Here is a 21,508-nt window from a genome sequence, read left to right as displayed (position 1 = left end):
CTGTGAAACCGAGAAATTAATACAAGGCTGCCAAGAAGCAAAGATGTGGAGCTGGCAGTGGTGTGCCTGGCAGTTTGAGAGCCACAGCTGAAAGGCTGTGATTTAGCAAAGCACTCCTACAGATGTGTATTTCCATTCCTCTTGCAGCATCAGAATTAAAGAGCTAATGTTTCTAACTTGAGTCAGCTAGGTACATCTTACTGATGGCATTAGGGCTCTCACCTGGGCTGAGACATGAGGCTACATTTTATCTTGGCTTTTCCTGCCTGGATGTTTTCCTAATGCGTATTGCTGTCCAGGGAGATAATGCAATTTTACAAGAAATTGCTCCAGACTTTTTCCTCTGTGCATGAGCAATGTGGTGTCTTTTGAGAAAAAGTCGCAGTTGGCTTTTTGATGCATAGCTCTTTTTAGGTAAATATTTAAAAAATCAGAAGAGTTTGCTCTGAACCCACAGAGTTTAATTCCCAGGGAAGCGTTACTGAGAATTGTGCATTGCTGTGTGTATTGAGACTTCCAAGAGGAAGATTGGCCTTAGTGTCCTTTGATGATTCCTTTGCCCTACTTGTGTACATGATGCAATTAAATAAGTTAAACACAGCTTCCTCGGAGTCCTCTTCCAACGGGAAAGAAGCTGGCAAGACCTTGAGATTTGCTGTGGCTTTGTAGAAGGATAAGAGGCAAGCAGAGAGACTGTGGAGACTGTGATCACAACATAATAGGATGGAGGTAGCTGAGCGTTTTCAACCAGAGTTGCTATTTGAGGTCCACTTGTAATCCAATTAGTGGATACCTCAAGCTCAATGCAGTTGCTCAGACACCGCTGTTTTGGGTCACTTGGGATTCCTTAGGATTTCCTGTCCTTTCTCCAGTTACTGCATCAGGACAAGAGTCTCCTGTAAGACCTGGGTCACGTTTGCCAGCCCACTGCAAAAGACAACTCCAAAGTCACTAGAAGCCAGTTGTACTTTGATTGGTGAGCAATGGAATCGAGCCCAGTAGGGACTGGAGAGCTACTCACTGACCTTACAGCACATTTCCTACTGACATATTTCCCTGACATCTCCAGTGCAGAGCCATTACGATGGCTGTTGTATCCCAGGCAGCAAATATACGTGGTAGCCTTTTGGTGATGTCTGGCTTCCTTCCCTCTGTGTCCCACTTCCTTCATGAATTTGCTGAATATTCCAGTTCCAAAACCACAGCTTTCAGTGCCCATCTGATGAAATAAAAGCGATAATAAAAATGTCCCATAAGCCATGCCAGCTGGGGAAAATTGTACTGTTCCTGTCAAAGAGGTGAAGCAGAACAAGTGTTGGTTTATTTTGTCATTTATTGGATAAAAGGAGAAAATATTTACTCTCAAGAAATGGAAGGGTCTCTTCCATGGAAGTTACTCTTCTCCAGGTTAGCTCACCTCTCAGTGTGATTGCATTTCAAGTCCAAACAGGCTTGACAGACTTTTTCCTTAAATTAAGATTCAGTCTGGTTCCTGATAACACATTGGGATATAATGACTGAAGAAAACGAACATCAATTATTCACAGTCTATTGGAGAAGCCTCGTATAAATTATTCACAGAAGACATTCTAAAGCTGGCTGAGATTATAGGAAACATTAATAATAAAGCAATGAATTCCGCTCTTCCTTTGACTTTTCTTTTTTTTTTTTTTTTCCCTCCTCACCCCACATTTTGGTTAGTCCTTGGTGCCATGTCATGTGGACCCTGATGTCCCAGGGTATCACTGAACAGATGGCTCGATGTACTTGTCCTTGGCCACGTCTTCCCATCTAGGTTTGTGGCATGCATCTGCTGAACCCAGCAGCTGTTCAGAGGGACAACTGCGTGATGCTGCCAACCTCATATCGCCTCTCTGAGTTAAGGTTTTTGCCTCTGCCCATGGGAGGGTGAGATATAAATCGGCTCAGAGCCTGCCTGCAGGAGATGACAATGTTGCAGGGACTCTGAACAAAGGAATGGAGAGAGAGAGTTGGAAAGTCAATGCTTGAAGCTATCTTTCCTGTATACTTTCACTGGTTTAAGTAGAATCATTTCATTTTTACCCCTTCTAATTTAATAATCTGGCAAAATCCAATCCTGTGTCTTTATTACTATTATTTTATTTATTTATTTATTTATTGAGAGCCAGGGTGAAAGGAAAGATGCACACAAACAGAATGAACATTCAAAATGGACAGAAGAGCAGAAATAATTGTAGGTATCGCTAATGAGAAATGTCTGGAGGTAAATGCCTACTGATAAGACCAGTAGAAGGAGAATTATTGGGCATAAGTGGTGTGGGATGTGAAACTAGCTGAGGGAAGGTGTAAGATGGGCCAGGGCAGCATAAGGGAGGAAAGCAATAATTGAATAGGTTGTGGTTTTGATGTTGGAGGATGCTGGGCATCAAGGCAGCTTTGATTTATCTTCTGGTGAAATCCCAAATATTCCCCTCATAGGACAGCAATATCTGAGAGACATTTGATGTGAGAAAACACTACAGAAGCTGGTTTCAGACCTCAGAAGGAGATGAGCAGGAATATATGTGTGAAGATCTACCCTTGTTAGTCCAGTCCTGTTCAATGACGAGCCTCTCCTGACCAGCATCAGGAGGTGAGGCAAGGTGAGAGTGTTAAAATCAGTCACTAGAACAGAAATGTGTCAAGCAACTTTGGCACTAGCCCATTGAAATCACCGGGAGGGCCAGAGCTGTACTAAAAGGCAGCATGTGACCCTTGCAGTCAAAGATCAAGTGAGGCAAACCCACTTATGGTTTGTTTTGCCCTCCGGGGAGCTGTTTCCACGTCTGCAAAGTGATTGTAATGTGCTATCAGATCTGAAAAGTAATGTATTACAGGCACTCTTGGAAGCAGCTATGCAGTGGGCAGGGCTCTTGTTTCAGGACACCCCGTGTTGATGGTGTACCCCAGGAGGGAGGTAAGATACCACCACTCTCAAGTCACAGAGTTTAAGAGGAGGGAGATTAATTATTTTCACTAGTTTGACCTCCCAGGTCATTAAAATGCATTCAGTTAGGCTGATGGTGAGGCTGATAATTTGTATCTGGCGCGAGCTTTTCTTCCATATGGTGTCCGGTTATGGTATAAAGCACTTGAGAGACAGAGGGTCCATCACATGCCATGACAGATTGTTCCAGTGATCAGTCATCCTTGCTATTAAAACTGTGCATGTTATTTCCAATTTGAATGTGTCTGGCTACAGCTTCCAGAAGGTAGCTCTTGTTATGCAGTCCCTTCCTCGATTAAAGAGTCCGTGGGATCCTATATTTTCTCCCCCTGGAGTTACTTATATGTTTATTGTTGATACTCAATCTTTCCTGATAAACTAAACAGACTAAGCAGTTCAAAAGCAGTTCAAATCTCTCACTGCAAGGCACGTTATCTGTAATCTTGAAAAGTCTTTTCTCTTTCTTTCTTTTTTTTTCCTTCTTTTTTCCTTTTTTTTTTTTTCCTTTTTTTTTCCCAGCGACCTCTTAAAAATGCAGAATCAGAACCATATTTAATATCAGAACAGCCCTATTGCCCATAACACACACGTTTCATCCTACACATCTCTACCTCCACCTCTGAATATATCCACAGATCTCATTAGCTCCTTTTTGCACATCATGACAGTGAAAGCTCTTGACGAATGGCAGACCCACTCCAACCTTCAGGTTTCTTCTCTCTGGGATGTGTTCTTGCTTTCTGCAGGCAGGGCTAGAGCCCCTTGCCTTCAGTGGCTTACCTTCACTGTGAACTTTATTAAAACACACTGACTTTAGCTTCGTTCAGGACTGCCAACAAATCTGAATCCCTTGCACTGCCTTCAGGTTTACCACTCAATCTCTCACCCCATTTGAATACTGTTCTTTTCCTGTTTGCCTGCAGATTATTGATAAAAACGTGACTTAGTGCCACAGGAGGCAGAACTGCCCCCATCCTCTCTGGTTGGTGGTGATCTCCCACCCACCGACAGCCCTGTTTGAGATCTGTTTCTCAGGCAGTTCTTAATCCAATTAAGATGTGCTTTACTGGTATTGTGTGGTGCTGCCTTCGTTTGTCAAAATGACACGCCAAACTTAGTTAATTGTCTTGGAAAGCTGAAGTCTGTTACATCCGCTCAGCCACCTTTATCAGGTGGCTTGTAATCCTTTTAGAGAATGAAATGAGGTCTGTTTGACAAGACTTATACAATGCATTTGGTGGGTATTAGCCCTGTAGCTCTCGTTAATTTTTTATGAAGTGAATCTGTGTCAGCTTTATTGCATGCACGTGCGAGTGTGTGTGGCTGCACGTGGCAGTGTCTGTACATTACAGCATCTTTTGTCACTGAGACTGGTTCCCTGTACAAACCCCAACAAAACTTTTTAAGGTGTTTTTGTTTGTTTGTTTGTTTGTTTGTTTGTTTTTTTTTCTTTTCACAGAGAGACAGAAGATCAAATTTGGTCTTCACAAGGTGTATAAGCTGGTGTGTAGCACCAAGCTGATACTTGGAAAGTGTAATAGGATGGTTTGCAGTTGGAGAGGGAGAGCAAAAATGTGCTTCAGAGCAGTGAGGTCTGAACCTGATCAATAGTTCTGGAAAAGGGTTTGAGAATTGCCTACGTGATTCAGCAGCCTTAGTTGTGTTTTCAAAACAGCATACAAATGTTGGGAACTATTCAATAAGGATGTTTTCTGCAAAAATGTAGTATTGAATCCTTAATCAAATGGTTTCTGGGGTCAGGGGCAGGTGATGTTTGCAATGGCCAATTCTAACCAGGGGGATTAATTTTCCATTGAGAGCATGAAGCGAGAGGGGTGACAAGTGAGAGCAGACACCCAAAACATATGATGTAGGCTGCTGTAACTTCACCTCACAACTTAATTTCCTATTTGATGGTGCTGTCCTTTGACAGCAGCTTGCTCCACAAACACAGCGGTGCTGCGATCTTGCCAACCATTTCTGTGGACAAGGTGTTGCTGGGTCTGTAATGAGACAGAGCAGCCACGAGCAAGGCACAGCGCCAGTGCCCTGGGATGGATCATCTGTTTGTGCCCTGTCCCCTGGCCAAGTGTCTCCTGGCCCATCGTGAGGGACATCTGCTCTACGGGGTCCCTCTGGGCATGGCCACAGCCTGCCCGTCTCCAGCTGGGACAAACACCTGAATCAATGTTGCTTGCATTGGTGAAATTTTGGCCTGGCTTTTGGGCTCCCCTGTTGCTGGAAGAGCAAGCTATGTGATGCCAGGAGAGGAAACCATCCCAGCACTCGTGGTCTTTCTTCCCTTTCCCCCTCCAGCCACTCTCCACTGCCTGGAAGGAGTCCAGACGAGGCATCTGTTCCAATGTCAAAAGCAGCTCGTGTTGCCATTAGCCATGTTCAGCCCCAAATTGAACCTGGCAAGCAGCTGGCATGCTCAGAGCTTAGTTTGCTTGCACACCTACGTGTTTTGATGAGAAGTGCTGCTCCCTCTGAAATGGGATTCTTAGAAAAGAGAAAAAAGGTAATTTTCAACCTAAAAAGGCTCATCCCTCACACAGAAGGTGAGTGATGGATGGCAGTGCTCTCTGTGGCAGCTTGTTTGATCTCTTGTACTCTGTTTTTCTCTCTCTAAAATGATTGGGCTGCAAGGAGTTAAAAGATATTAGTCCAGTTAAAGCAATAATCTCTGCTCAACCTCGCTCAGTTTGAAGAGGAGGCTCTGCTGCCTGCTGCGTCTTCGTTATGGCAGCAAAATTCTCTCAGTTACTGACTCCTTATTCGAAATTCACAAATATGGAACGTGTGGTTAAGCAGCACTTTCCATTTCTTGCTATTTAACTTTCTTAAAAAACATGTTGGAGCTGTTAAAGGATTTGAATGTCAGGATGGAGCTCGCTTTTTTATTTCCCTTCCTGATGGTTTCTCTCCGCAACCTTCAAGGAAAAAAATAAGGCAGGGTATATTAGCATTGCCGAAACAGTAAATTTACACTTTTAAGGTGAAAAGGTGAACTGTCTGTGGTCTTGATTCGGGCAGGCACATGGGGAAGTGCTCTTGGCTTGTCTCTGGGAGGCTGAAGAAAGCCGTGCTCCCACTGCAGCAGGATTTGCTTGCGTACACCCAGCACCCATCCCTGCTGGCTCCTGCTCACTTTCAGTCTCAGTGCGTCACCACTGAGCAATGGGGTTAGAAGAACAGGTTTGTTGACTTGACTTCCACTGGTTCAGGTTGAGAGTATGTCGATATGACCAAGAGGGGATAATGGCCCTTTGGCAGAGCTTTCCATCAAAAGGGACCTTTTATCTGCATTCCGGTGCTGCCTGTCAAGGGCAATTACACAAAGAAATGTCGTGGGAGCGGGCTTACAAATGGGAGCCTGAGCTGCAGGTTGGGTTCGGATGGAAACTGCTGTTACGCAGCCACATCTTTCTCAAAATTCTTACTGTCAAACAAGTTTTTCTGCAGTTAGATAAACATCAGCACATCTATAAAACCACATATGCCGGGACTTCAGCTGGCGTCAGCTGTTTTGGGCCAGTTTCACTGCTTTGGCTAGCAGTCTGATCTCGTCCCACGGCTTCTCAGACTGTGAGCTTCTGTCTCTCAAAGTGAGTTTATGGAATATCTGTCACTGCACAGTGTGGCACATGTGAAACTTTCAGTAAAAATTCCCAGCATCTCTTGGGATGTGAGTTGTATGCTTCGCTCTGTGTTCTACTTGGGTTGAGTGGCACAGTTATGTTTATAAACCCTCCAACCACCCAAGACATATTTTGTGCTTTGGAAAGTGCTCATTTGGTTTCCATCCAGGGCATCAAGTCTCGGAGAGGATGAGATGCAGCACAGGGCTGTGGGAAAGCAGGATTATCACTTCACACACGTCTTCTATATTATACTTCCCCTAGTTACATACATTAAACTCCTCTTTGCTATGCTGGAAATGAGCGTTTATTTTTTCAGCATGCTAACAGCACCCCAGTCAAACTCATTTGCTAGACACAGGCTCATTGGTGGTCTTTCCGAAGACCACCTGGTCTATCAGAAGACATGTGCAATGGTTTATAGGCAGTCCAGAAGAAGAGAAATGTGGAGAGAGCTTTGGATTAGGTCTGCAGCTTTCATCCAAGGTTTGTACGGTTACATTAGAGCCTGTGTGCCACTGTGTACTCTTCATAGTACAAGTGGGTAATGTGAGTCTGCTCTCTCAGGTGCTGCTAATTTTAATTGAGCTCAAGGTATAACAGGTGAGTGAGAGTGAGGGGAACTGTATTACAAGCCCTTATTTTCACAAATTGCTTCTGAGCATAGTTTGTGGGTAGAGATTTAATTTCTAAATCTTGTTTTGACAATGGAGACAAGCTGCGAATCAGGAGCCCTCATCTGAGATTTGGTTTCAGTGCCACCACATTGGTGAGAAAACAAGCACTGGGGAACATCTGAATTTCACATGCCATGCTGGGAGTTCAGCTGTTGTGTTCCTGGGGTTTGGACATTCCCGTTTAGTTCCTGTTAGTGTCAGTTCACAATTAATTAAGTGGCAAAAAATTAATGGAAACTATTTGGGATTAATTTTTTCCTTTAATACATTGGAAATGATTATCTCCCCAGCTTTCTCCTGTGCCTCTGGCGAGTACCTGGAGATGAAGAACCAGGTGTGCAGCAAATGTGCTGAGGGGACCTACTCGCTGGGCAGCGGGATCAAGTTTGATGAGTGGGATGAGCTGCCAGCAGGATTCTCCAACGTGGCGACTTTCATGGACACGGCAGTTGGCTCGTCTGAGAATAAAGCTGACAGCTGCAACAAGTAAGAAGTGCTGTGTGTATCTGGGTTACCTTGCCTTGGGTGAGCCTTGAGACAGCTTAAAAAGAGCTCCCACACCTGTGTGCTACAGGTCTTTGCTCAGCAGTGGGTGTGTGGTTGGAGGTGGGTTGTTGACATGGACAGAGCTCCTGCAGCCAAGCCAGCGAAGGGATCTGTCTTGCATGATTTTGGGGAGTGACTTAAATTATATTTATGCTATAGAACATCCTCAATCCAGAAGTGGAGTGGTATGGACTCTTGGGAACAGAGTCTTCAAAATTTGGGGTTTGGCAAAGGCAGTGCCATTAGGCAAAGCTCAGCTCCATAAACACAGAGGGAAATATTTCTCTGTCAGAAGTGAAAATCTGTGTAAAACTACACAATGCAGCAGGAAGGATTGGTAGAGAGCGCTGTAGACACTGCAAAGCTGCACTGTGGTTACCTTGAACCTCTCAGCTGCACAAAGTCAGCTTAATGATTTACCTAAGCTCTCCAGAGGGTAAACAGCCCTAGTAATGGCAAGCAAGAGTTGCTGGGAAGCAAAGTTTTTAGCCATTTCTTTGCTGTCATCATAGTCTCCATGGACTCATCAGCAGCTAGTGAGTCTAAGACCAGCTTGGAGCTGTGCTTATTTGTAGCTGGAAAGCTCTCAGGTCACGGTATAGTAAATGCAGCTAAAAGTTACTTTCACAGCCTATTTAGAGACTGATGGTGGTTGCAGGAGACTGTTTCTGGATATGACTGAAAGTATGTTGGACCTATTGATTACAAACCTTTACTGAGTAGGCTGGGGCTCTAAATTACTAGTACCATACCTCTTCCTATGAACAGATTTAATGATAAATATTATTTTAAAGTGAAAATTAAATGGGAATCTAGGAACAAATCCCCTGCATTTAGCTACTGTGGGATTCTGGATTCTTTATTAAGTAATATGTTTTTGTATTGTGCTGTAAGAAATGTTTCCTTGGTGCCTGTGATCTGAGCTGAGGTTTGTTTTGTTTACCTTCATCAGCTCTTCGTGGACGCCCCGAGGGAATTACATAGAGTCGAACAGGGATGATTGTACAGTTTCTCTCATCTACGCTGTGCACCTGAAGAAATCCGGTTCTGTCTTCTTTGAATACCAGTATATAGACAACAACATCTTCTTTGAATTTTTTGTAAGGCCTTTTATATGATGAATCCAACCTTACACTGTAAGATTTCAATCCAGAAAAGACTACCAAACCCAGCTTTTAACCTCCCTTTACATAGCTCTGGATGGGAAAAGCCTGGCATGGCTTCCACCACGCTGGATCCAAATTACTGAAATTATTTGATCAGATGGGACCCAAATGAGAAAGGCATCCTGGTTCTGCCCTTGTAGATAGAAAGGTTGGGGTCCAAAGAGCTGGGGGGTTCCCAGCACTGGGTTCTGCAGTGCAGTGTATGTGCCCCAAGCTGCTGAGATGCTTTAGAAGCTCCCACCAAGAGCTGCACTGCTTTTCCAGGCATCATTGGACCTGCTCTCTGGGACAGAGAGTGACTTAATGGGAGGGCAGCTCAGGACAGGAGAGGACTGGAAATCTTCAGTCTTATCCTCTGTTACTGCTCCTCTCCCTGTCTGGTGAGCTCTGTTTTTTGTCTGAAAAACACTGCTCAGGCTATCACACAGGAGTGTGAGGTCTTAGCTTGTGTTGGTAAAAGCTTCTTGGAGCTCTGACAAAAGTGCAAAGTGTCCTTATCCTTAGTAAGGATGAGAAAAGGAAATAAAAACAATGCACTGAAAGCACCCTCCTAATGCTATATCAGTGCAATCTATCGCACTTGGATAACAGACAGTGCAGGTAATATCATATAGCCATTTCAGTTTTGTATTAGACCATTCTGCCTTCTTCAGATGGCAAAAGCAGCAAATATGCTTTCTGCTGTCAGATGAATGTAACAGGATTATGAATCCTAGCTTTAGTTTCTTTACTGGATGACTGATCTGCTCCCGCAAAGGAGAGAATATATTTTTTCTCTGAATGCTATATTTGAAAATGGCTCTTTGTTACTTTTATCTGTGTCCCAGTGATTCACCTCCTTAAATTTGTCATTCCCTTCTCAAGAATCAGTGAGTGGTGCAGCCCTGTATAACCTTTATAGAAATGCCCAAATAAATAACTCTTGGTAGTTCTCAGTATTGCATATTTAACACTCCTCTAAAAGCCATTTTTATTTATTTGTTTGTTTGTTTTTCCTTAGTATGTCTTTGTACTTAAATATATCTAAGGATGATTTTGACCATCCTTAAGGGATGGAATGAATTGGAAGAAGGGATGCCGTGCAGAGAGACCTTGACAGGCCTGAGAGGTGGGCCTGTGCGAACCTCATGGGGTTTAACGAGGCCAAGGGCAAGGTCCTACATCTGGTCCCAGGCAATCCCAAACCCAAATACAGGCTGGGTGGAGAATGGATGGAGAGCAGCTCTTAGGAGTTAAGGAGAATCTCAACATGAGCCAGCAACGTGTGCCTGCAGCCCAGAAAGCCAACCGTGTGCTGGGCTGCACCAACACAGCGTGGGCAGCAGGGCAGGGAGGGGATTGTCCCCCTCTGCTCTGCTCTCTTCAGACCCCACCTGGAGCCTGCGTTCAGCTCTGGGCCCAGCACAAGGACAGGGATGGATCAGAGCGAGTCCAGAGGAGGCCACGAGGATGCTCAGAGGCTGGAGCCCCTCCGGGGAGACCTCCCAGCGGCCTGCCAGGGCCTGAAGGGGCTGCAGAAGAGCTGGGGAGGGACTGTGTGTCAGAGGGTGTGGTGGTAGGACAAGGGGGGATGGCTTTAAACTAAGAGAGGGGAGATTTAGATTGGATATAAGGAAGAGGTTCTTTACTCAGAGGCCCTGGCATAGGTTGACTACAGTAGCCGTCGTTGGGGAGAGTATGGTTGGAACTAGCTGATCTCTAAGGTCCCTTCCAACCCAAAGTATTCTATGTTCCTATGAAACTTTGGACAGTGGCATTTCAGTAGCAGTGGATTGCAAATTGCCAGGAAGCGGTGAAGTTTTCAGGTTTGCCAGGCACAGGTTCCTGCACTACTTGTCTGAGATCAAGCAAGATGTTCTCAAATGGTGGAAGCAAGTGTGGATGCTTCTTGTTAGATACCCATTGATTCTGTCCTTCCTTACCGCCCTTCCCAAACTCTTTTTACATATCTAATCATTTTACATCTTGTGAGAATAGACTATCTTATCTCCATTTTCCAGATAGGAAGTCAGACACAAAGGTGTTGAGGCTGAGGCTGTGCAAGATAATCGTGGATCTGCCTCCTATTAAGGTGCTCCCCTCTTCAACCCCGGGCTGTAGGTCTGGGTGGGAATTAAGTGTGCAGGTGATCTGGAAGATGTGGGGTTATATGACGTATTTCAGGTGGGATGTCAAGCAAGTTTGAGGAAGACACTTGACCCCAGGTGTTCTAAATTGCAGTGCAAAGCATTGAAATGGCCTCTCCCCCTGTTGGAATAAAGGCTGAGTAATTGAAATCATACATCAAAGGGACTTGGTACTATATCTTCAGAGAAGACAGCGATGAGAAGAGTGGGAAGCTCTGAGGCCAAGTGTCAAACCCTGCTGTAAGGAGAAGCAGTAGGGCTGCACTGGGCCTGCCCAAGGGACAGCTGGCCTTGTACCTCTGCCAGGACAGACCCCATGGCAAGTGCCCTCTCTCTGGAGAACATCACTCTCATCTCTGAGGTCAGGAGGCAGGGAGCCAAAGAGGTAGTATATATTGGCTGCACCAGAAAGCATGTTGGAGAAAGCAGCTTGTCATCTAGCCTTCGGCTGTCCACTCCTAACTCTCCCCTGATATAGGGGCTTAGGACCTCTAGGTTTAAGAACTGGCTCTTGTGAGCTTGGGTGAAGGAGGAAGCAGCCACAACAAGATGCTCAACATCCAAATCTAACCAGACAATGAGAGAACAAGGCTGAGATCTGCTCCTCCTGCTCTTTTTTTCATCTGCGTCAGGATTGCTGTTATCAGAAGCACCGTAAGCTTCCAGCAGGTTTTGAAAGTTTCCCCCCCCCTCCCCCCAGTAAGGCAGCTGATATCCTAAATATGTAGACAACAGGAACAAAGCTGAATTTTATCATTCCCTGCCAGCAGTCATTATGCTGACGGAAAGATGCATCTGATTGTGATCACTATCTTGTGTTTTAACTAACAGATACAAAATGACCAGTGCAAAGAGATGGAGTCTACGGCAGACAAATGGGTGAAGCTGACAGACAATGGGGAATGGGGCTCTCATTCTGTAAGTGTGCAAAGAATTACTTCATCAAGTGTGTTTTTTTTTTTCTTTTTTTCTTTTTTTCTTTTTTTTTTTTTCCCATTTATAAATGCCTGTGACTTCCTCTGAACAAACAAGGTTCAGATCCTATGAATGCATGTGAAGAAGCACAGCTTGCTGGTACTATGGGAAAAATCACCAAGATCTCTAGGGGGCTGATCCTGAAGCAGATGATAGAGATGAAAAACTTTCTATCGATTTCTTTGAATTGAGTGCTTTAAGAGGCTAAACAGATTGATGCAAATCCGCATTCCACAATCACTCGGCATGACTGTAATTGCAATCTTCTACAACAGTTGTTTGCTTGTGAGGCCATGAGATTATTCCCTGTCACTCAGCCAAGGCTGCGAGTGGTGGGCACGTGTGTGATGTGTAGACAGGCGGGACTGGTGTTTTATTCCCAAGTGCATGCACCCAACTTGTGCTTTTGAACTTATCCTGTTAAAAAGCAAGCTGGCAGCACCAGGGTGGCTCCTGTGGCAAACATAAGTGTGTCCACGTTGGGAGCAGCAGCTCTTTTCCTGGCTGATAGCCCAGCCAGCTGAGCTTGTTCGCTGCGCAGACCACGTGTAGACTCATTAGCTCATGCTGACGCCCGTTTTCCACTAGGCCATCATACCCTAATTCCCAGAGCCATGCCAGCAAAGGCCCAGCGTAGATGACATTATGCCAGAATAAAAAGGTTTTTATTGGCATAGAGAGCAGCCTGCTCTCTGTTTTCCATTGTCTGCTTATCTTCCTGGAGGACAAGCTGTGTTCCTGAGCCAGCTCCGGTTGGCAGAGCCTGCTAGCTCAGGTGCAAACCCTGCCTGAATCACGTTGGGAGGCAGGAAAGCTGTGTCAGAAGGGGTGACTGGCATGGACTGAGAGGTGGACCTGAGGCCAGGCCATTGACTTGGGTGAACAAAAAGAAGTAGACTGCATCTGCACAGGATATGCTGCCATATGAGCTCCTCGTTCGGGATGTGCAAGTGCAAGTCCACTGATAGGAAGGCTGCTTGCATGCCTGGCTGAAATGTAAATGTGAGCCAGGTGAGATGGCTGTTCTGGATCTCCTTGAGGCATTTATCTGTTCTGCAAATGTAGTCATGCCAGCTTCTCTGGCCCCAGCATTCCAGTTGCTGCAGCTCTGCTTTCAGCATGCTAGTCCCGCTGCACCACGGCTAATGTTAGGTATCTACACCATGAACAATGGCGAAGTTTGAATCAATGTGGTCCAAGTTCTGCTGTTGCCTGCAGTAACCCCAGCTCCCAGTGCTTCCCTGGATTGTAGTTGTCTGGGAAGTGGGGGCAATATGTGCTGTGTCTCTACTTTGCTGAGTTTTTGGACTCTTTATCCTAAAAGAACAAAACCTGTAGCCCTGTCAGGGCTGCTCAGCAGAGCTTTAAACCTCAATATGCTGGACTGTTATACTGGTAGAGTTTATCTCTCTTCTTGTGTAATGGTAGTTATACAAAGGTAGAACACCTTCAGGCCAGCATTGCTGTGTTGGCAGAGAGCATCTTGTACTAGTAGATGTGGTACAGCTTTATAGGCCAAGTAGGGTCTCAGTAAACCTGCTGCTCTTAGTGGCTAGAATGATGCAGTAGTAATATAGGCGAGTTGAAGTCAGCAGGCACCATCACACTACTGAAAGTAGTCCTGCCTTCCTCCTTCTGCTTGTCCTGGCCACGGTGCCACCAACCCACCACCCAGGCTTGTACAGCTGCTTGCTGAACCACATTGTGAAGACAAGTAGGTCAAAGCAGCTGGAAGCTGGGTGGTTTCCTGTGCCTCCTTTGTTATTCAGGGTCAGTAATGAGCAGGAAGGATGGGACTGCAGACTGGGACGTCCATGGTTTGTGCTGGTTTAGTGCTCATGAAGTTGTAGTGTTAGGCAAAGCTTGATTTTTAAAGCTTTGCCTGTACACAAAACTCACATGTGAGCCTGGATTTTCAAACATTTGTCCCCCCCCCCCTTTTTTTTTAAATGTATCTCAAGGCTTTAAAAACAATGAATATCCAGCTAGAGGTAAATGTTCCTGAGTGCCAGGGGTAGCTGGATAAATGCAGGAGCAGATTTTCCTAGCTCTTTTTACCAGTTCAAAAGCAGCTTTGGTGTTTTTCCATTAAACTGGGGTGTCAAGTAGCTTTTTTATTACTTCTACTTTGGCACTCTTCAGAGATGTCTCTACAGCATCTGCCTAGGTGTCTCCCCATTACTTCCTGACTCCCTAAGCAGCTCAGGAAAAGCCAAGATCATTGCTTGGGTGCAAAAAATCTGAGTAATGGAAGTAAGAAATAATTCCTTGGTGAGGGGGTGCCTGCTAACTGTCATGCGTATTTTTGCAGGTAACTTTGAAATCAGGTAGTAACATATTATACTGGAGAACAACAGGGATTCTCATGGGGTCCAAGGTGGTAAAGCCAGTTCTGGTGAAAAACATCACAATTGAAGGTAAGAGATACTTGCCTTTTACATGTTATGTTACTCTTTTGTCACAGGGTTTGTGAAGTGCTCTTTCTACTGGTGTGCTATAAACACCGAAGTGGCTTTTTTAGTCTCCTTGTCTCCCCTGCCTTTCTTCTCTTCTAAAATACAAAAGGAGCATCAAAACTTCAGTCAGGGAAAAGGCTGAAAATTTAATTTAGCTGGTAAATAATGCCATCTACTGGAGAAGACTGGGTTAGCACGTAAAGAGAGGAAAAACTAATCAAGTTATCTGTATGTGTTATACAGAGACCGTGTTTATTGGCAAGCCTCCCAACAGTGAAAAATAGACATATTTATCATAACAATGGTAGTTAAATTACTGCTTAATGAATTTATTTAATCTTGGATTGCTCTTTTGGTCCCTTTCTAAGTGTAATCAAGCTTGGGTTGCTGTATAAGGTACTTACACAGGTCAGACTTGCGTTGAGCAAAGATTAATCAAGAATCAGTAAAAACAGAGTTTTTAAAGTGCTGAAAGTCTGTGATTTTTAATCCAGCTGACAGGTTTTCCCAGATAAGCTGGTTGGCTGTAGTAATGGAGCATGCCTCTCTGTATTTCAGTGCTTTACCTGCAGTTTACCTTACAGGAGTTGCATATACATCTGAATGCTTCCCTTGCAAGCCTGGAACCTTCAGTGACAAACCAGGCTCATCTGGCTGCCAAGAGTGTCCAAGAAACACTTATTCTGAGAAAGGAGCTAAAGAGTGCATCAAATGTAAAGAAGAAATCTATTATGCAGGTACATAAATCAAATGGGATAAACAAACCCAGGAGAGTCTGAGTACTTAAGGTCATAAGAGACATGTGGTTCTGTGTGCAGGTGTAAGAATGATTTTATCCAACAATGTTTAGTCTCCAGTTGATATGAAAAGTGGAAATGAAGATGGGGTTTCCCAAAAGCTGCAGAGGACACTTGTGTACATAATGGGTCACACACAATTGTGGCCAAGGCCACATATGCTAACGTGAAGGAACAGAGATGATTTTTCAAATATATCATATGGGGGAAAATAACAGTCGTGTTGCGCCCTCTTGTGGTAATTTCTGTTATTGGTTGGCAATTCCTGTATTTGCTTCATCACTGCCCTCAGACTTGTGTTTCTAGGAATCCAATTCCCAAATCTTCCTCTGGCCCATCCCTGCTGCCCCTCTGGCTGGAAGATGTGGCACATCTCTAGTGCCTAAAGTCCTCTGTACTCCCAGTTGTTGTTGGCTGATGATCATGAAATAACGTGGGCAAAATCCATTCTTAATGGTCAAAATACCTTTTTGTTTGTTTGTTTGTTTGTTTTCTTGAAACTGTTTAATACGAAAGTTTTTGAATAATTGGTTACCAACCATAGCACCTGCTCTCACAGTTTACAGCAAATGCTTGGGGAATCTGTGCCTGTGCTCATAATGGGAACAGGAATTTTGCAAAAATATCTGGTGAAAGGAAAAATTGGGCTAGTTTTGTAAAGGACTTTCCAATCAGTCAGAGTGTTTTCATTCTTTGTAAGTAAGGAAATATTTCCATGCTTGGACAACTTACATGAATTACTGTGTGAAAATGAAGGGTTACAGTGACTCTGGTTATAATGACTTACTGAATGTCACAGTGACAGTATAAGCTTAGGTAGTATTTTCCTTGTTCCCCCTGCAGTTCAGAGGAAGTTTCATGTTGGCTTCATGTAGAAGTTTAATTTTTCATTCTGTTTTTGTATTTTTCTGCTGACTCACTTTGCTCACCAGATTTCAAGTTTGTTACTATTGTTTTCAGGAATCATCTGATAGATTAACATCCTGTTCCTCACACTTTCTTTTTAGAAGAGGGATCCAGTACGTGTATAGAGCGTCCTCCATGCACAAGCAAAGACTTTTTCCAGATCCACACCCCATGTGATAAGGAAGGAAAAGTAAGTAGAAAGTGTGGTATTATTTATAAGCTCTTTGAGCTTTCTGTGGTGTCTTGATTTGAAAACAAGGTTTTCTTTGAATTTCTTTCCCAATTACTTTTCCAATTTGCTTCCAGAACTGAGTCTCTCTGAGTTGTGGGCATATCCTTTAGTTGCTTTCTCTGTAAAAATCTGCTTGTCTTGAATCTACTTAAAAAATCATTGTGGTAAATGCTAAGCTCCTTGCACTTGTGATTTTTCTTACTGGGTCCTTGATGCTGCCTCTGTGCTCATACAAAAAATCAGCGTTGGAGCACAGGCCGAAGTGCTGTCCCAGAATAGACCTTACTGTTCTGTCTTGAGCAATCTTTCCTGGCAAATGTTTGGCTTGTGCCAGTGTGCCCTGTCCCAGCAATGCCCTGGCATAATTCAGGTGCTGGCATAGCACAGGAGCACTGGATGTGACTACACCCATTTTGGGTGGAAGAGTGTTTGATATGTGCCATGCCCCTTGGTTTTAGTGTAAACGAAGAGTCTATGATCTGTTTAAATAACAGTATAGATATAGCCTGGGAGTGCATGTACTGCAGCAGAGCCTAACTGCATATAATATGCTTGTCTCATGCCCCCAAAAGCCTGACCTCTCAGTGGGTTGTTTCACCCAGGGGTCTTAGGTCTACTGAGTCTCTCATAGGAGGATCTCTGGGTGGAGCAGCCTGAATTTGGAGCTCTTCTGCTCTTTGTCCCAGCAGTCACATGGTGGAATTTGGTGAAGTAACTCCCACTTATTGGGATGTGAAGCTTAGAGGTGGATGGGCATGTGGTCAGGCCTGTTTTGCCTCTTTTCTTCCCTTTCCTATCTCTTAGAACTGATTGGGACAGCAAGAAGACAAAATCTGTAGCACCCATGGGTTGATGGCCTAATACTTGTTGGCAGGGTGGACTATTTTGAGATCTCCTCATTGGTTCCAAAATGCAACTGAGAGACTGAGTGCTTTAATAAGGAGAGCATCAGTGAATTTAGTCCCAGAGCTAGCCGGCTGCACAACCTGTTCTTGTCTTGCTAATTCTTGCTCTGTTAACTTCTTGCAAGGACTTGAGGAATTAGCAGCAGTATTCACTCCTACACCCCCAGGTACTGAATCTTCTGGTTGGAATAAGAACATGTCATTAATGCACAGATACTGGCTGAATATTCAGGTCTGCTTGGTGCTTGGCATCTCTGGAAATCAGTCAAAGTTTGCAGTGCTCCCCAGCCTTTTCTCCAACTGACGCAGTTCAATCAGAGGACCTGACTCTGCAGCCAATCTGCAGGTGAACAGTGGCTGAAAAGCACCAGCCTAAAGGTGTATTGATCCATGACTTACTAAAATCAGACAGGTTTTTCACTGGACATCAGATTGTTGTCTGCCTCCTGCTGTCCCCACTTCATGTGTAAAGTGGCTTTGGGAGATTTAAGCACTTGACTCCTATTGATTTTCACTCACCTTCTGCTTTAAAAATCCCAGGCTGGTTGCTTCAGCCCCAGCCTTAGAAACCCTCACTTTTGTAGCAGTGGGCACTCTGACCCCTTTCTTTCTGCTCAGCCACAGTAGGATTACCTGAGTGTGTATGGTGTGTTTGGGCTCTGGGCAACCACACAGGCACTTTGCTAGCTTCTGATCCTTTTTATTTTAAATGCTGTGTACCCTTGATGCTGCTAAAGTAGACAGCAATACTTCAGGAAATCCTGTAAGTGTTTGGGCAGGCTGATCAACAAGGGTTGAGGAGATGGGAGCTGAGGAGTACAGCAAAGGGTGCAGAGAGAGATGTCACTCTGACAGAAGGAGCAGTCCCATTGTACCTGAGCAAAGTGATCAATGCAGATCCAGCACCAGCAGCCAGATTCAGTCAATGCTGCCAAATAAATCCATAGTGATGAGGTAGGACAGATGTCAGGCTGGAACATCAAGTCCACAAGGAATGGTCAGGATATGGATCAGCAGGGTACATGGACTGGCATGGACGTGGTTGTAACACAGCTCAGGCAGAGACCACGGGTAATATCCTCAGTTTAATTGCAGCTCCCAGGAGCCTGTGCATAGGCTTCTTCAACCTTTTTTACTTTATTTTTTTGAACAGCTTTAAAGCTGGTCAATACTTCTTGAGCAGGTCTGTGTTATCAGAGGGCTAGCCTTGAGCACAAGCAGCTCAACACCCATGGTGGCAGCGGCATATGCCCTGATAGCAAGGATCAAATTCAGAAGCTAAAATCTCCTCCACCAAACTCTGTACTCATGCCTCTGGTCTCAAGGACCCCTGATTGCACTGCTGGGATCAAAGGGTGGAAGAATCCAGAGTGGGAGCTCTGGCCAGGTTATTGTCTTAGCAATTGGATTTCTCTGAAGCTCAGCTAATTTTCCTTTTGAGATATTAAACCCCATGAAGGATAGACCTAAAGGCAGATGAAAATTTGAGACCTGACTCTGCAGGTGATCTGTCTCAGCCTCTTCCTGAAAACTTGTGTTGCCTTCAAGAAAGGTGATGGTGGAAAGGCAATACCTCTGTATACGGTAACATTAAGGACTCACTCATGTTTGTGTTTGTAAATTACTCCTTATGCAGCGTGGTGGGTTTGGAGAAGAGTTGGGACTGTTCCTGTGTGTTCCTGGAATTTGCTCAGTAGGTGGAAATGACCCATGAGAACTTTAGATATTTGCAAAGAATAGACCAGTGTGGAGAAAATGCAAAGCTTGTGACATTCTCTGATAAGATACCTTTCAGATAAAGGGATTTTATAGTTGAGAAGTAATATGTAAGGTAAGTATGGTCAAAATGCAGAGATTCCTTGTGGAGTTATTAGAATTCTTAATCTGGTGTTCCTCAGAAACATTTTTGTGGGAAAATCCATTAGATAAATAGTAATTGTGTGGGAAAACTAGATAAATAGCAATGAACTGTAGTAGTTGTTTTAAGCTCATATTTTTGCTTTGCTCTTTAAGACCTGACATCTTGGAATTGCCTGTGAGCCCAGTCACTTCTGTTTTCCTGTTTTGCCTTTTCCTTTATTGTTCCGGTGTGCAAGGTTCATATTTGGCATAAAATGTTGGGAATACCCTCATTTAATATACAAAGGAGACTTTGATATGTGCATCTAGCCCTAAAGCTGCCTAACACGTCATGTGAGCTCAGTGTCTTCTCCTTTCAGACTCAGATCATGTACAAGTGGATTGAACCCAAGATCTGCAGAGAGGATCTCCCTGATGCATTGACCCTACCTCCTTCTGGAGAGAGGAAGGATTGTCCACCCTGCAATCCTGGCTTTTACAGCAATGCCTCGTCTTCCTGTACTCCTTGCCCACAGGGCACGTTTTCAGATGGTACACAGGGTAAGAGTCCACAAAAAACTGCTTGTGTCCCCAGAAACAGTTGTCTGTTTGCATGTGGCTGAATTTAATGACGCATCATTATAAGCTGGAATTCGTTTGGTATAAAATTCTCAGTAAACACCATTGGAGAGAGGGTATTGAATATCTGTTTTCCCTCTGAAGTCTTTTCTTATCAGGGATTGCTACTCTACATTGACCTGCTGTGTTCTGGATGCATTTCTTGGCTGGTATAAACATCCTAGGGGGAATTTTAATGGTTTCTGAGAAGGGAATCAGAACTTTTACAGTCAGTAATTCTTTTTCATCTATATTTTTGTCCATGCCCAGCTCTTCCCTGTGCAAATCTCATTTCAAGCACTGTCAGATGAGCACTCTGCCAACAACTTCCAGCTTAAATTATGTTTCATTGGTTCTGAGGTGTGTTGACCCAGTGGTCACCTACAGAATTTTGAGGGGACTTGCATTTACCACAAGTAGGGTCAACCTTTAAACTGAAGCCACTAAAAAGGAAATACAGCTTGGGGGATCAGTTGCAGTTCACTTACTGTGAAGTTATGATCTGCGATTTATAAAATGCTAGTCTCATTTACACTCTTCTGGTCCCCATATGTCTTTGACTATTTGATTATAAATAAGTTAATTATATTCTTAGATTATTATTTGAGATGTAGTTTCACTGCATTATTTCATTTTCCTACTCTCTCTCACTGTAGAGTGCAAAGCCTGCCCTGCTGGGACTGAACCAGCTCTTGGCTTTGAGTACAAGTGGTGGAACATCCTGCCAAGCAACATGAAGACTTCTTGCTTTAATGTTGGCAACTCAAAGTGTGACGGGATGAATGGTGAGCCAACGCCCTGTACTGTTACATGCTTGTCTTTATCCTGTGCTGGTCACTGTTGTGATGGAGCACTCATCAAAATGAACATGCTCTTTGCTGTGAATCACAAAGAGTTTCTCCCTCTTTTCTTTTATTTTACCAAGCTTGATAATTCCTGCAGGAAGCAGTGTCATTAAATATCACAAAGAGGAAATAAAACATTTTTTATACCAGAAGAGGGCAGGAGATACAGCTGACATGAAGTTCTGAGCTAAAGACATCCCACCATATACTTTGATGCATCTGAATAGCCCTGTTGATAAAAAAAAAAAAAACAGTTTGAATTCTCTCTAATTTCTCTCTGTTCATGTTTTGTGGTAACTATGACTTTCAAAGACACACATAACTCTTTTGGAAAACTTAATTAAAGTTTGTGGTCTTTGTTCATTCAGCTCTCAGAGCTATCTCTCTGCGTATTTACTAAAATAGCAGCAGAGAGCAGTCACAGCTCACTTGTGAAAATGATCCCATTCAGGACTTCTCTCACCTCCAGCCTTTGCTGAGAGATTTCCCTCCATGTGATCTGCCTGGCAGGTTGATGTAACTCAAACTTTGAATTCTACATTTAGAGAGGTGCACTGAAGTATATGCTTAACGTTTAATGCACAGATTGATTGACTGATTGAGTTTTAAAGCTGGAAGAGATCAGATGGATCATTCCTTCTGATGGGAAGATTGGCACAGGTTAGGAAATGTTAAATGATTCCAAGCTGACATTTGCCTATGAAGTCAGCAATTAATGCAGTTACTATTTTTTTTTTTCTTTCAAAAGTGTTATTATACTGTTCTACAGCTTATACCAGACATCTGGTAGTAATGCACTGAACTGTTTAAA

General features: G+C 43.9%; 1 protein-coding gene across 4 annotated transcripts in view; it reads left to right on the top strand.

Annotated features, from left to right (window-relative positions):
- ELAPOR2 (endosome-lysosome associated apoptosis and autophagy regulator family member 2) overlaps nucleotides 1-21,508 on the top strand; it is a 101,551-nt gene that overhangs the window by 57,951 nt on the left and 22,092 nt on the right. For 2 of the 4 annotated variants that reach the window (XM_082762148.1, XM_082762146.1), the window contains exons 3-10: nucleotides 7,577-7,772; nucleotides 8,785-8,932; nucleotides 11,956-12,042; nucleotides 14,411-14,516; nucleotides 15,140-15,292; nucleotides 16,360-16,448; nucleotides 19,615-19,795; nucleotides 20,509-20,637. In XM_082762148.1, the coding sequence (XP_082618274.1) occupies nucleotides 7,577-7,772; nucleotides 8,785-8,932; nucleotides 11,956-12,042; nucleotides 14,411-14,516; nucleotides 15,140-15,292; nucleotides 16,360-16,448; nucleotides 19,615-19,795; nucleotides 20,509-20,637 (1,089 nt within the window). Of the gene's footprint in view, nucleotides 1-7,576; nucleotides 7,773-8,407; nucleotides 8,517-8,784; nucleotides 8,933-11,955; nucleotides 12,043-14,410; nucleotides 14,517-15,139; nucleotides 15,293-16,359; nucleotides 16,449-19,614; nucleotides 19,796-20,508; nucleotides 20,638-21,508 lie in introns of those variants that run through there. The other 2 variants (XM_082762147.1, XM_082762149.1) reach the window with 2 other exon arrangements.

This window comes from Aythya marila (assembly GCF_965140915.1).
Source record: "Aythya marila genome assembly, chromosome: 1".
NCBI classification, from domain to species: Eukaryota; Metazoa; Chordata; class Aves; order Anseriformes; family Anatidae; genus Aythya; species Aythya marila.
Note: the sequence above shows the minus strand (reverse complement) of the source record. Positions and strands in the feature narration are given on the sequence as shown.